This window comes from Dipteris shenzhenensis, chromosome 15 (assembly GCF_047967505.1).
Source record: "Dipteris shenzhenensis isolate YYH24624 ecotype China chromosome 15, Dip_SZ_1.0, whole genome shotgun sequence".
NCBI lineage: Eukaryota > Viridiplantae > Streptophyta > Polypodiopsida > Gleicheniales > Dipteridaceae > Dipteris > Dipteris shenzhenensis.
In genome coordinates, this window is record NC_141610.1 from 7,843,344 (window position 1) to 7,857,736 (window position 14,393).

General features: G+C 42.2%; 1 protein-coding gene across 2 annotated transcripts; it reads right to left on the reverse strand.

Annotated features, from left to right (window-relative positions):
* Positions 1-6,214: 6,214 nt before the first annotated feature.
* On the reverse strand, positions 6,215-11,174 carry LOC147893299 (uncharacterized). Of its 2 annotated transcripts, XM_087386593.1 has the most exons (7): positions 10,334-11,174; positions 9,990-10,220; positions 9,265-9,739; positions 8,024-8,136; positions 7,749-7,857; positions 7,570-7,643; positions 6,215-7,347 (listed from the first exon to the last, which is right to left on the reverse strand). In XM_087386593.1, the coding sequence occupies exons 3-7, from the start codon at positions 9,631-9,633 to the stop codon at positions 6,675-6,677; spliced, it is 1,338 nt and encodes a 445-aa protein (XP_087242719.1). In that variant the 5' UTR covers positions 9,634-9,739; positions 9,990-10,220; positions 10,334-11,174; the 3' UTR covers positions 6,215-6,674. The 2 variants fall into 2 exon arrangements, with proteins under 2 accessions (XP_087242719.1, XP_087242720.1); XM_087386594.1 differs by having other exon boundaries at positions 7,749-7,836; positions 9,990-11,174.
* Positions 11,175-14,393: the final 3,219 nt, after the last annotated feature.

Sequence of the window (14,393 nt, forward strand, 5' to 3'; positions counted from 1 at the left end):
AAAAAAATGCTATAGTGTCAGAATTCTTATACGTTGGTAAGAATAATCCCAAATTGCAAACTTGGATGGTCAAATTTCAAGAAATGTATGATTGTTGGCTTCAAAAATGAAGTTTCATTGGACTTAATAATGGAAAAATTAGCTAGAAATGGGTACATAGACATTTATACGTATTAGTAACAAAGGCTACAGTATGAATAAAAAATAAGTAAAGGCTTCTAGAAAACATGTCACTTTCTCACCACAACAGAATCTTTGTGCCAACATTGTAGAACAACTGCTTCAAATCATAAATAAGTATTGTAATTTTGTATCGATCAGTTTCAAGTGATCCCTTGGAGCTCTAAGGGAGAGAGCAGTCCCTTCGTGCATGCATGTTCCTTTTGTGCTCTCTAGCAATGATCAAGCTCCTAAGGTGAGAGCCAAGCGCTTGAAGCAAGTGTGCAAATTGGGGAAGATCCTTGTGAAGATGATTGGAGAGAGTGGGGATGACAAGATAGCTCAGAGAGTGGGTGAGGAAATACTGAAGGAGGACAATGAAGCTATGCATGATTCCTTGAAGTCTGAACCCCTTTCCTATGTGGAGACCGTATCCAAGAAACTTCTTGGCAGGTTTGTTGACCTGGGGATTCCAAATCTTGGGATTTACTTCAGGCCAATGTTCATAGAAGGGCGAGAGATGCAAAGAGAAAAGGCATTTTTTTAGCAAGGAAAGAAGCATGATGTGTCATGTAAACTCAATCTTGAGGTGGTTAAGCTAGAGGAGAGGCATTTTGAAGCAAGGAAAGAACCATGCCATGGCTTGCAAATTCAATCTTAATGTGGTTAAGCTAGAATTGGAAAATATTGGCTCATGATGGTGTGCATATGTTCTTCATGGAATGGATACCTTCCATGGAGGAGCTAGATCAGCTTTTGGTCTTTGAATGTGACTTTCTAGCAATGGCTTATGTCACAAGATACATGGGGAAGGGTTTCTTTCTTCTTCGAGATGATCTAGTTGGGAAGTCATTTGTTTTTTCGTGGTTTGGCTTTACCTTGGTTGCTTGATTTTGGTATTGACAAATTCTTGTATCATGGTTGTCCAATTTGGGTTGATTTTTTGAATGTTAAATTTTCGAATCCCCCTCAATGGACAGGTGGTGCGGTGGGTTTTGTTGCTAATATGTTGGAGAATTTATATTAGAGAATTTGCTCCTCATCCCTTCATCCTCTAGGTCTATTTTTGGTGTCAAGAAGGCTTGGATATTGCGAGATCGGGCCCAAGAGGTCCCTACATTGTTGATGTTATGTTTACAAAAGTTGTGGTGTATCTCCTGAAGAAGTGTGTTTTGGTATGTTCCTAGATTCCTTCTTTATTTGTCAAAATATTGGACACTTTGCATGCAATTGTCTAAAGAAGTGCAAGAGCATCCATCTAGTGAAATGTTTGACCGATCCCAGCATGCATGTAGTCTCAAAAAATGGTATAAAGAAGAATTGATCCAATGAAGATGACCAATAGCATGTGCAAGACTCTCTTACCCCTCCTTTGATGCCTAATTCGAGAGATGACATACTGGATAAGACCTACGAAACTTGAAAAGACCTGAAGGTTGGTCGAAAAGAAGGGGAAATATTTTGTTTAAAAAAAGGGGTTGGAAGGTCTTGATGCCAAACCTTGTCCCCTTTTGGTAAGGAAGTGGTCCAATCTAATCCTTTGTCTGGGAGTGAGGTTAACCGGGATGGCCATGCTCAGGCCATTGACATGAAAGCAGTTTGGTAACGGGCATTATTAGTTCAAAACCGTGAGAAGAAATGTGTAAAGAAAATCATAGGAAGAGAACGTTGTGGAGGAGAAAGGCCTACACTTGTTAAAGAGAATCGACGACTAGCTCTCATTTGAGGAGGGGTATGTCGAAGTGGCCTCCAGGTTTCAGAGATGGAGAGTTTCTGTCATGAGGTGAGATTCACATGGAGGGAGTGTGCATAGAGTTTCAGATCCGTGCAAAAGATGGGATGTAGGAATTAGAGGATTTATAAGATGGCTAGGCAATGGGATCTACAATCGAAGGTGGCTAGGATACCTTGCAATGGATTTGACACTACTAGTTGAGGCTAAAGAAGCTATGGCTATAGTGGAACTAGAGCAAGCTAAAAGAACAGTGGGTGATTGCCCATCAAAATTGTTCTTAGTCGCTGCCAAGACTCAAGAGAAGGTAGAAGAACATGATTGACCGAGTTAAGGATAATTGGCACATGTCCGATGTGATTTGGAGGGGGTTTAGTGACATAGTCCAGAGAGAAGAGCCATAAGATATGAAGTGGAATGAAGCCTCGGGAATGTACTCGGTTGATGTGGATTGTTTTGTAACACTGCCTAGACGGTGGGACTCTCACACCCCTTTTTGGTGCATAGCCGATGTGTTTTGGAGGGAGTTTAGTGACTTAGTCCAGAGAAAAAAGCCACAAGAACAGTGTGTGTAGGTTACAAAAGAAAGGTGTGTGCTGCTATTACTGTTGAGCACAGAAGTCTACGAGCTAGTACACACTATAAGTTCTGATGGATCAGTTTCATTTGAATATTGGGGATATGTACTTTTGTCTAAGAAACTATCATTGGTGAGGGAGCTCAATTTCAAATCTAGGCATGTCCATGTTGAGGAAATAAAGACCTTTTTGCAATTTTCTAGCAAGGGAGCCTTTATGGCTGTTGACTTTATTGGGTGTCTACTGTTTTCAGAAATGTCCAACTATCTAAAGGGAGCCTTTGTGTCTATTGACTCTATTTGGGTGTCTGCTGTTTTCAGAAATGTCTATCTAGGTGTCTATCTAGCAAGAAAGCCTTTATGGCTATTGACTCTATCTGGGTGTCTACTGTTTTCAGAAATGCCCAACTAAATGATGAACAGTTTCTCCTAGCCAGTCTTATGTTCAAAAAAGTACTGCAAACTTGGGGGAAATTTTGGAATAAATAAAAGCTAAGATGGAAGAGTTGGCAAGAGATTCAGAGGGAATTTGCTTTAACCAACCAATCAGCTTTTGGTTATGATAGGCTAGAGCTGTGGCAAGGGAGAACAAGTTGGAAAGGTGGCACTTTCTTGATCTATCACAGGGAATTTAGCTGGGTGGGAAGTAATTCACTACAATCATTTCGTCTTGATGCACTCCAACAATGGTTTCATCTTAATGCACTCTAGGGCTCGAGCAAAACGGTGAGTGCGAACATATCTACCTGGCACCAGAAACACGTACTTTTAGAGCCCTAGGTGAAAGCAACTTCAACCTCTACGTTGGTATCTCCATGTTACTAATGCAAAATCTTATGGATTTGTGCCAGCCATCAATGGAAGCCCTTGCTGATAAACAAAAGGTCTTCAGGGCTATCGTGGGTGTGGACACTCCTTGGCCCATTCAACTACTTGCCAAAATTATCAAAGATGGTCTTGCCTAGTATATTAATGAGTAGAAAGAGTATTGTGAATAGTAAACTACGTAGTCTTTTCTCGAGACCTAGAATGCATCAAGACGAACCATTGTACTGGAGTGCCACTAGTATAGACTTGGCTTTCAAAGCTCTGATCCCGTAAACCAGGTAGTTTTGGCTTCTACATCTTGTTGGAGTTTCTCATGATCTTGCAAGCGATTGATCTAGTTGACACAAGAGCGATTGATCTAGCTGACACAGGAGCAAGACCAACATGGCATACCGTCACCTTTCCTAGAAACTAGAGCAGCTTGAACAATGTTTATCCTTGCATTCTATCCTTACTAGGTAAGCTTGTCATTAGAGCTTTCCTCCCAGCAACACCAGGAATTTTTAGCCACCAAATTCAGATTTATATTCCTTCTAAAGGTGGTGTATCGACCGCCGTCCTTCCCTAGTCACAAGCAATCCATGGTGACATGGGTTTATATGGCAGATGCCCCTTCTAGCATTTACCATCTACACCATTAAGGTTGTTAGATGATGTGGTGAACATCAAGTTGGTTGGGTATGATGAGGGTTGCTACTGTATCGACCCCCATCCTTCCCATAACATGAGCAATGCATGGTGACTAACTTTATATGACAGATGCCCCCTCCAACATTTACCATGGGATCTAGGAGAGTGAGGACATCAAGATCCTTATCTTTCTTTAACTCCACTATTAGGAATGCCATGAGATCACAACTTTGAATTTCACAAGAGCTAACCCTCAAAAGAGCACATTGAGAGAGTTTTGACATCACCTCTTCGCTCCATCCTAATTTTATAGATGTCTCAAGAGTTCCCAGAAGAAAGAGATCTCTGTTTTTCTAGTTTCCAACACAATCACATATCAAAGAACCAGTCGTTGAATCTAGACATCATTGCTTATGTAGTTGGATCCGTGGCTTGCGAGAGAAAATCAAGACATTCTACGAGGGACCAATTGCTGCAATCTTGATTCATTGGGGTCTATCATCTAAATGCCTCTCTCCACTTTCAAACATCATCCCTCCATAAATTCAACATGGAAGATTATTGCTAGTTTGGCAAGCAAGCAAATTTGGTGATCTAGATGCAAAGGCCATAGGGAGTTTTAGACTTGCGGCCCTAATCAATATATGGCATTGCATTATACAAATTCTCATGGACACCTAGAGCAAGATTCATGACTCATCTAAAACTACTCACACTAGGAGAGCATTTCACCAGAGAATTGAGACCATGGAGTTCATTTCCCTCCTAGAAGCCTCTTGTGGCATTCCCACACTGTTAATTTGGCTATGTTACAAACAACAAAGCGTCTAGGGTCTACAAATGTCACGAAAATCCACCGCCAGCCCGATTTTAGACGTTTTGTTTCGATTTTGGTCTCCTATGCAAGGTTTCACTCTTTCCACTCGTTCAGCAACATACGCTCTCCATCCTCAAGGTTTTCCAACCCTCCTTGAGACCCATTCACTCCTTTCTCTCCTGCAAGCTGCTTCAACCCTCCATCATCATCTACTCCCCTACAACCCTCCTTCAAAGCTCAAACTCCACTCCTCCAGCCCTCTTTCAACCCTCCTTCGGCCCCCTCTTTCAACCCTCTCTTTCAGCCTTCTAAGTTAGCCTCTAAGTGACATTGTGGCAAGTATTATGCACTATATTTTAAGTTACAAGTAGATTGTAGGCTGTAGCATTCTAAATGTGTGTTCTCATCTCAAAACCCCCTTTTCTACCCCCCCACCCCCTTGCTGACACAGCGTTTCCCCGTTTCAGCCCTCCCAAAAATCCCAAAACGTTTCTATTTCCGTTTCTGTTTTCCCTAACTATGTTTAGTAGTCCCTATGCAGACATCTTTTAATTCCCTTGAAACATCCATACTTAACACATAATATCTTTGTATTGATGAGAGAATACCACGTTCACCCATGTGATTGTAGAAGGTGCCCGCAGAGAGCATGGAGAAGTTGACCCAAAAAACAAGCTGCCAAAGTTTTTTGAAACTACACAACAGGTCCCAGTTTGATTATATTCTTGAGTTATTACAGCTGTCCATCTAGAGGCTGGAGGGGAATAAAATTAATGGGACGCATGGGTGTTTTGCCACGGGGAAGGGGGGGGGGGGGAGGGGAATCTCTCTATCACAATCGGGGGAAGGGGGGGGGGAGGGAAATCTCTCTATCACAATCGGACGAAATTAGTGTACATCAAATTCAAACCTACATCATACATACAAAGACTAGAATTTGCATGCCATCAATGGTTCCTTTATTTCACAACTGTCACTCTTCCACTTTTGAAAAAAGAATCCAATAGGTTTGTAACTTGTTCCTCCTATGCGGTGCTAACTTGTTCGTCCTATGTAACCCAGCCATGGTTCTAAGAGTGAAGATGGTGAAACTATCTACTAGTCTGGCTGGGTTCTAAGAGTGAAGATGGTGAAACTATCTACTAGTCCTGTCAGCCTCCTGGTGCCCTACAGATAAGAAGGCAGTCAGAAAGGTCATGAAGAGGGGTCAGGATACAGTGACCTAGCAGCTCTGCTGCGATGGTTGGTTTGTGCCCTGGTCACACTTCACATTACAGGACATCATGCCTTCTGAAAATGGAAACCTTCCTTCTAGAACTAGGAAAGGATGAAAGCAAATAACCTGGTGATGAAGATAAAATAGAAGCTAAAAGAAATCAAAAGCCTTCCTATAAACAAAATATAACAAACAAGCTGTAATTCATCAGGTATAAAGAAAGCTTATTAATGACATTTTTGCATACATAAGAAGAACAAGTGGTAGAGATATCAGACTATCGTTGATTCACTAAATATCATAACTTTAACTCTTTTCCTGACTCCAGGGAATTCCCTGGGTTTGTATATACTGTAGCAAAGGCAGTTGCTCCTTTGCATCTCAGTAGATGCAGTCTATTGAAGGTGAAGAGATTCTTTAGTGGTTCCTTCCACCTCATTCAAGGGGGGCGTTGACCATTACAACTGTTCTTTAAGCCTTTTATTACACAATCATTGCCCATGACAAAGTTCTGCCTCCTCACAGGAAGAAATATTTGCAGTAACGCTGCTGTTGTATTAACCTGTAAAGGCAATGACCCACATCTGTAAAAAGGAAAAAGCAAGTGGGCAAAAGGATGTTAAGAACCCGAACATTTCTTTGAACAGATCAAAACTCATGTGAGGCAAGCACACAGTAAAAAGAGAGCAAAATGCCAACTGGTTCTGTCACACTCTCAATAGCCCATACGATCTCTTGGACCTGCACTGAAACGCCTATATGCACTGCATTTCAAACTGGATCTTGTATAGTATCTACTGCTTGATTGCCCTTGATCCTCAATTGAGGAGTGATGTAAGAAGTACTTGTGCCTAGAAGAGAATTCATCCATGCTGTTTTCAATTGTAGGAGGGCTGCTGCAGGAAAGCTCTGACATATAGTCATCCCCTGAGATGTGGCTGGAAGACGAAACCGTCACTATCGAAGGAGTGTATGTGCCCTTTAGGCTTGAAACCCCTCCAAAGCCACCAGCAAACCCACCCAGAGCTCGCCTAGGTGTCTGATTGTGCCATACTTGAGAATCCATATGCAAAACATTGACATCTCCTTTACACGATTCAAAAAGTTCTGGGTACAAGAGATCCCACATTTGCCGAGATAGAGAAGCTCTGTAAGGCAGAAACTGCATTGAAGAACCTTCTCCTGACACTTCATCCAAAATACATCGTGGAAGCGAACGAAGAAAACCTGCTCGCGCATGTTGATCTAGAACATACGCTAGAGCTATTCCCAAGAAATGGCCCATGCTAACAAACACAAGACCAGGTATGGCTTCATCAACTCTGACCCGTGCGAGGGTCCCAAAAATTTGAAGCCCAACACCTAAAGCCCTTGTTTTCAAATGCAAACTGCAAAACAAGATTTAGAGCAACCTGAGCAAGCAATCCACATGGTAGAAAGGACAACATAGAGAGGAAAAACAGAGACAGATTGGATGTGAGCCTATGCTGGGATTGACTATTCCAGCACCCATAAGGTGTAGAAATCAAGATGCCCAAAAAAGAGGATTCTACTAATCGACAGTACCAAATAACAAAAAATTAAAAGCCAGAACAAGCTGAGCAACATACCAGAAAGGAACACGATGAAGCACACTCATAAATATGCACTGTATTGCAATAAGGACCAAGTCATTTGTTGATTTCTGTGGACAACAAAAGTAAAATTACGTGTGTTGTACAGGCCAGGGTGGCCAGACCACTTAAAAAGTAGTGACTTCATTCAGGGCAAGTAGAATTTATGCACTTACTGGACGTGACATGAAAAATGTAACCCCTTCTTCAATCCATAAGAGAGTCGCAACAATCAGTAGGATGGTACCTCGATTCCCTCGATACCTGAAAAGTGTAGTTTTTTGGCTGTTAAGAAAATACAGTGATGCATCAATAATCTAGATATGCTCAAGCTCTAGACCTAAGGCAAGAGAACACATGAAATAAGACACAGATTGATCAATGAGAGACTCCCATGACTTGAAAACAAGATTAGTAGCATTGCCCTACTGACACACTAACGTTTCATTACCAGCTTGAAAACCAAAGATGGATGACAAGAACCGTGGCACATATAGAAGCGACCCACAGATATGAAACCAGCCTTGTCAAAAAGTTTGATAACTGCAGGAACACAACTTCCTCCTGAAACATAGCAGAAAAGCATGTTACGAGTGGAGATTTAATGAGAGGAGAGCATACAAGACACTATAATCATGCTGTACCACGTTGATTGACGCAGAGCTGCATGCACGCTCGCTTAAAATGTAAGAAGGCTCTTGAATGCAGTGCTGTCGAAAGAACATGCAAGCCACTAATAGGCCCTAGCGGTCCTAGCAATGACAAAACCTGATCAATCAAAGATCATTTGCTGCCATACTAACTTCAGCATGGGTGCCAGAAATTGCAATACAAAACACAACCAAGCCACTCACTTCATACAGTCCACCAAGCAAGGCTCCAATTTATCCTTCGAGTCCATCTCTATGTCAATATATCAACATAGAAGCTGTGCGCTCGAGGCATGCAGTACAGACAATCCAAATTCACAAGGCTTATAGATTTTAGTCCGAGACACCAAATTGGGCTTCTGTGCACAAATTTCCCCTGACCTCCTTCTGCCCTAGTACATTTATCCTCGGTACTAACAATGCTTCTTGCTTTTAGTAGTATATGAGCTTGCAATTTACACAGTTGTAAATTGCAATCAAAGCAGACCTCAACATCATTCATTGACTCACTGGGACTTAAATTTGGCCAAGTTTGTATAGGAATGTCCAATCATAACACAATCTCACAAGCTCAAATTCAGCCATCAGAAATAGTAGTCACTCGTGTGTGAAATTTAAAAAAATCAGTTATTCAAAGAGGCATAGAACACACGAAAGGCTCACAACAGCTGTCTCTCCCCTGAAGTCTATTTGATTCTTGGGAGGACCTGCCTATACTCTGGAACTTGTCTTTTAGGCTTTACATCATAAATCTGTGACCTTTGCATGGTTCTATCTCGGGAGATCGACACAATAACCGCTCCTTAACTAAGTGAAAAAACGTGCGCTTCCCTCAGCAAATGTGAACCCCGTTTCACACAAATAACTTTATCATCCGTCATGAATAACCCATCTTTATTAAAAAGAGATGCACACCCTGACCTCCAATAACGGAACAATTACACATCAGAACAAAAATCTTTCATCACCTTTGACCAAGAGCCAAGAACTACGAAATTCAGATCATCAATCAACACATGAAAGACAAAGTGAGCTTTCAAACCTTGCTTGCTGCACTTCTACAACCTTGACGTGCTTGGAGAAGCAATGATATGAGGGTAATGTGAACAAGAAATTGGCATGCGAAAGGGATGGCGTCGTTGTTGCCAGAGTTAATGCTTGACTTTCGCCAATATGCCCTCTCTAGCCTTCTATTGCTGAATCTTAAAGAGACAGGGCAGAGACGAACGGGATTGCATACGACAGCGGTGGCTGCTGCCATAGCCGCCTTCAGCTGAGCGTCTCCTTGTCTCTGAGCCTCCCTTGTTGCTTCCCTCGCTCGTTCATACAATTCCTTAAAATCTAACACGCCATCTTTTTCATTATCTGCTCTACCGGCATCGCTGGTCCGTGGCGCATAGCTCCACTCCATTGCAATATTGCGATAAGCCACCTTTCGAATGTCTAAGCAGGTTTCTCGTTTCTTCTGTGGCCAAGTCTCCGCTTATCCACCCATAATAGTTTCCACAGACCGAGTCCTGTAGATGTAAATGGAACAGATCAAGAAAAGGCATTCAAAGCCGTAGATATGAAAGAAACTCAAGATCGCCTGCATCCATGTAGAGACGGTCATCTGGACGCTGCAAGACGCACAGACAACGACCAGCTACTGCGCCCCGATTTTCACCTATCTCGTCACTGGTCGCAGACGGGTATAAACTTGCGACAGCGCCACAGTGGTCGTTTATACAAGCACTCAAAACTTGGGTCCCATCAGCAGCAGATTACCTTCTCGAGTCTAAACAAGAAGGTCCAAAATTCGAAGAAGCACCAGTTGGCATTCTTTCCTTCAGAAAAACAGTGTCCTGGAATAATCAGGGGAATGCCGTTGAGGAATTCGTTCATGCGGTTCGCAGCTGCTCGGTCATATGTATTCAGAAACAGAAGGCAGGCAATCGGGGCTTTAAAATTCGGTGCAAACTAGGGCCGACTGGAAACGGAAAGTCCGGAGTGCTAACCCTGGAAAAAGCAGGCCGCCCGGCGTGAGCGTGCTTAGAAAGCATTCATAATCAAAACGACTACAAGAAGCAAAGAAGAGGCCGGGATTTTGGATTGACAGGGAACAGATGTACCCCGGCGATGCAGGACATCAAACGGAAGAAGATGTCAGGTGGCGGAAAACACTCGAGTGGGATTGTACAGAGGAAAGGTTCACAGCGGAAGCTCTCCGGTTTACGAGGAGGGAGTTTCCCATGGAAAGCAACCGTAACAACCCGTACTCGCCTTACATTACTTTAGCAGGGCTAGGAGACGAGCCTGGGGAGAGCCCGAGTGGAAAAGGAGGCTACTTTGGTCGGAAAGCCGAGCTTTGGCAGCGTCCAGGGCACGATCCTTTAGCGCCAAGATTTTTGGGACGGCGCCGCGGATTGAGGGGTTCCAGCAGGTCGGAGAGTGCAAATTCTTAAAGGAAAGGAAAACTGCAGCATGATCCAGGGAGGAGGAAAGAGGTGTGGCAGTCGCTCTTCAATGACTTCTGAGCCACCAGGCACGCAGGCAAGGCGACTTCTCTCGCCAGCACAAGGTCCCCTAAAAGCTCCGATGCGTTCAGCTGCAATGCAGCAGCAGATGAAGAAGAAGAGCACCGGTCTACAATCGCCAATCGCAGCGTAGTCTGCAGAGAGCGCGCTCTCCTCAAACGGAGGTTCTCGGCCAGCGATGAAAGAGCGGTGCTCGCGATCCCGTGCAATGCAAGAATGCATCTACAGAAGGAAAACCATGCGAAACGGGGCGGAAAAAAGGGCTAAGCGAAGGAGGAAGGTCGAAGGGAAAGGGAAGGGGAAGAAAGGAGGAGGGTGGAGAGGGAGAGGGAGAGGGAGACGGGAGAAGGGGAGGAGGAGCTTGAAGCCATCGCCGTAGCCAGAGGCAGAGGCAGAGGCAGAGGCTGCAGGCGCTGTGTGTGTGCTTGTGTGTTTGTGTTTGTTTGTTTGTTGTTTGTGAAGAAGAAGCCACAAGGTCCCCATATACAACCACGCCTGTACCCTCGAGGACGACGACGCTCACGTGGCACCCCCTCCCTACGTGGCACCCCTGCTGACTTGGCACCTTGCCACCTCACTTGCCTTGCCACCTCATTAGTTCCTCGTTTTCATGGCATTCGCTCGATATCAGCTTCCTCAGGAGCACAGGTTTGCGTCAATTCCAACTCCCTGCTGATGGCCTACGCATGCCCGTCTCGAAAGAGATTTCCCATGTTGCAGACTACAACATCGGCCAGCTGTGACTCCGCCAACTTGCACTTTAATGGAACAAGAAATTCATCCGAAAGAGTCAGTACTTTACCCCTCCACAGAACGCACTCAGGTGTTTTTCTCTATTGTATCTGTATCACAACTAAGCAGAGGCAAGAGAGGAGAAAGAGAGAAGAAGGGACATATGTAACTCTTAGAATCAAGCCAAAGCAATTGCATCAAAATGGCCACCATCACAAAATACCTTTGCACGCATAAGTTCATTTTTGTGCTTACAAAAATATGTGCCTAAACAAAACAAATGCTAGGAAGAGCATGAGCATAGTTGATTCCAATGCACCAGCATTCACCACTTGGAGGACCTCTCAAAGTCCAGCTCATTAAAACATTGATGGAGGCTTTCATGGGCACAACTTCTCTAGCATCCTAACTTTGCAATGTTTTTTATTTTCTATCATTGATAGATTCTATTTAAAAATATCATGTTGTGCGCTATTTTTGTCTTTTTCTTGTTTTGCTAACAGATTTGAGAACACATTCCCCCTCCGCTGCAACATCAAGCCTTCAAACAATCACATGCATAGAGTAAGACTCATGGCCTACCAACTTTTTGTCATAAAATATTGCTAGATTTGTGCTACCATTTTATAACTTGTTAACACAAACAGCATTAAACTCCCATTCATGCTTTTTCTATTCAACTACAAATTCAACAATTATATTTTATTGACCTTATGCATCACTCTTCATACAAAAGAGCACCCCTTCTCTCTTGGTGTCTAGCCAACTAGTTAGATATATCACACTAATGCATCGTGCACATGATGCCACTAGTCATCTCCTAGATAGCTTAAATGTTGCTTCGTAAATGTAGTTTGTATGAAGCCTTCATGGGATGTTTTAAGCTTGATGGGCAACGATAATGGTGCAGGACATTCAAGTGTGTTCTCTTAGACAGGTCATGCAAAGTTCATTGTCATGTCGCGACAAAGTGAAAGAAATGTCATGCATGCCATCACTACCACTTCAAGTGGATCTATATTTCTCGCCAACCATTGAAAAGGACATTTGTGAGAAGGTTTTATAGATGGGAGTGGCATCTAGCCCATGTGAATGGCTAACCAAGTAAGGTAGCCCATGTGAATGGCTAACCCAATAAGGTAGCCCATCTTCATATGAGTCTTCTATGACACTAGAGTGGACTCTCAGTCCTGAGCTGACATTTTGGTTTTGATGGACTATGAGCCCTTAATGATTGTGGTTTCTTTAGTCTCATGGACCTTTCAATCTTCCATAGACTATAACATACTCTCTCTCTCTCTCTCTCTCTCTCTCTCTCTCACACACACACACACATACTAACAAAGGATTATGAAGGGGAAAAGTATCCACTCATGCCCAAATTATATCCTATATACCCATTTGGAACCCCAAATGAACCAAAGGTGTGCAATGATTTATAGTCAGCATGCTCTATTTTGTAATTAACTTTCATGTTAACCAAAGGTGCAATCTTGCAAGACAGATATAGATGAGAAGAGATAGCTGCTTGCAATTTTGACAATACTTGATGGGTTGCTAAAGGTTGTAAGGCCCACCTAACACCCATAAAAAGTGTAAAGATTTGTTCTGAGCAAAAATGCTATTTAGTGCCTTGAAGGCCCCATCAAATTTCATTCTTCCATGATTTTGATGCAAATGGTTTCTTCTTCTTATTCTTGGCTCCTTAAATTAGTATCGCAAGCATGTAAAAACTTTGAACATTCTTTTTTTCCTAAGTTCTTCTCATATATCATGGGCATATGATGCCTGTAAGCAAGCATGTTAAACCAGCTGCAAAAATAAAACCTTCATTCCATATATCACTAGTGTACCAGTGCGCATTGCATCACTGCAGAAGCTTACTCTCTAAGTTTGCTCTATGTATGATCGTGCAAGCAAAACTCAAAATCGCATCAAACATACCAGGCCTACCATTCTCATGTAGTTCTTACACAGATAAGGAGCAGAAGTCAAAAATCTATGGAGCAGAAGTTAAAACCTCAATTGACCAACTTATTGCTTTTAACAGAGCATCTTCCTTATCTCCAAAATTATAGTAAATTCACTTATTTATACATATCTAAGTCATCTTACTAATCCATGTCACTTCATCTCATGTCTATCTATTCAATATAAATTACACACCTTCAGTCCTAGTTTGACATGTAGCATTACTGTAAACTCATGATGATGACAATCAAACTCTAGAAAGTATACCACTACACTGCTTTTAACATCCAATAATATGTAAAATGTATTATTTACTCCAATTAGAATGATTTAGGAGTACCTCATGTCTCATAAATGTGGAGACATTATATTGATATTTAATTCTATATCAATAGACGTCAAATGATAATGTAATATTGAGCGCTTTAGTGCAACAGAAAGTGGGTATAATAGGATAACTTATATTGGCATAGGGTCTTTTAAAATCCATTTGGATTGATTGACAATTTTATAACAGTATTCCCACCCATATATGCCTTTTAAGCTTATAAACTTATCTCATGAACCATACCATCCTTAGTTGTTACTGTTCCTATTTTTCCAAATATCGAGGCTCTTCCATTATTTGTTTTTGGGGGAGGACCAAAGGAGACATGTCCCTATCGAATATAAGCCCATGTAGTTCTAATGCTTATGATAACATGTTTTAGTTTCTATATATGTTGTATAAACTTTTCAGGCCACTAATAGCTACTTATCATTAATCATTTGCACACTTAGTCATTATTTTCGTTATGTTCTTTTCTACCTTGTGTGATTTTGCCTACTTAGATTCATGTATCATTTCCTTTCCATTTTGCTTCATCTTTTCTAATTAAGTCATGTGTCGTCTTACTATCTCTGAGCCTCGAAACAAGATTTCAACCACTTGGACTCGCGATTTTCATGTTCT

Coding starts and splice junctions, on each gene's coding strand:
- LOC147893299 (XM_087386593.1), bottom strand. CDS start 9,633: ATGGAGTGGAGCTATGCGCCACGGACCAGCGATGCCGGTAGAGCAGAT. Junction 8,137..9,264: donor GTAGAAGTGCAGCAAGCAAG/GTTTGAAAGCTC, acceptor GCTATGTTTCAG/GAGGAAGTTGTGTTCCTGCA. Junction 7,348..7,569: donor CTTCATCGTGTTCCTTTCTG/GTATGTTGCTCA, acceptor CTTGTTTTGCAG/TTTGCATTTGAAAACAAGGG.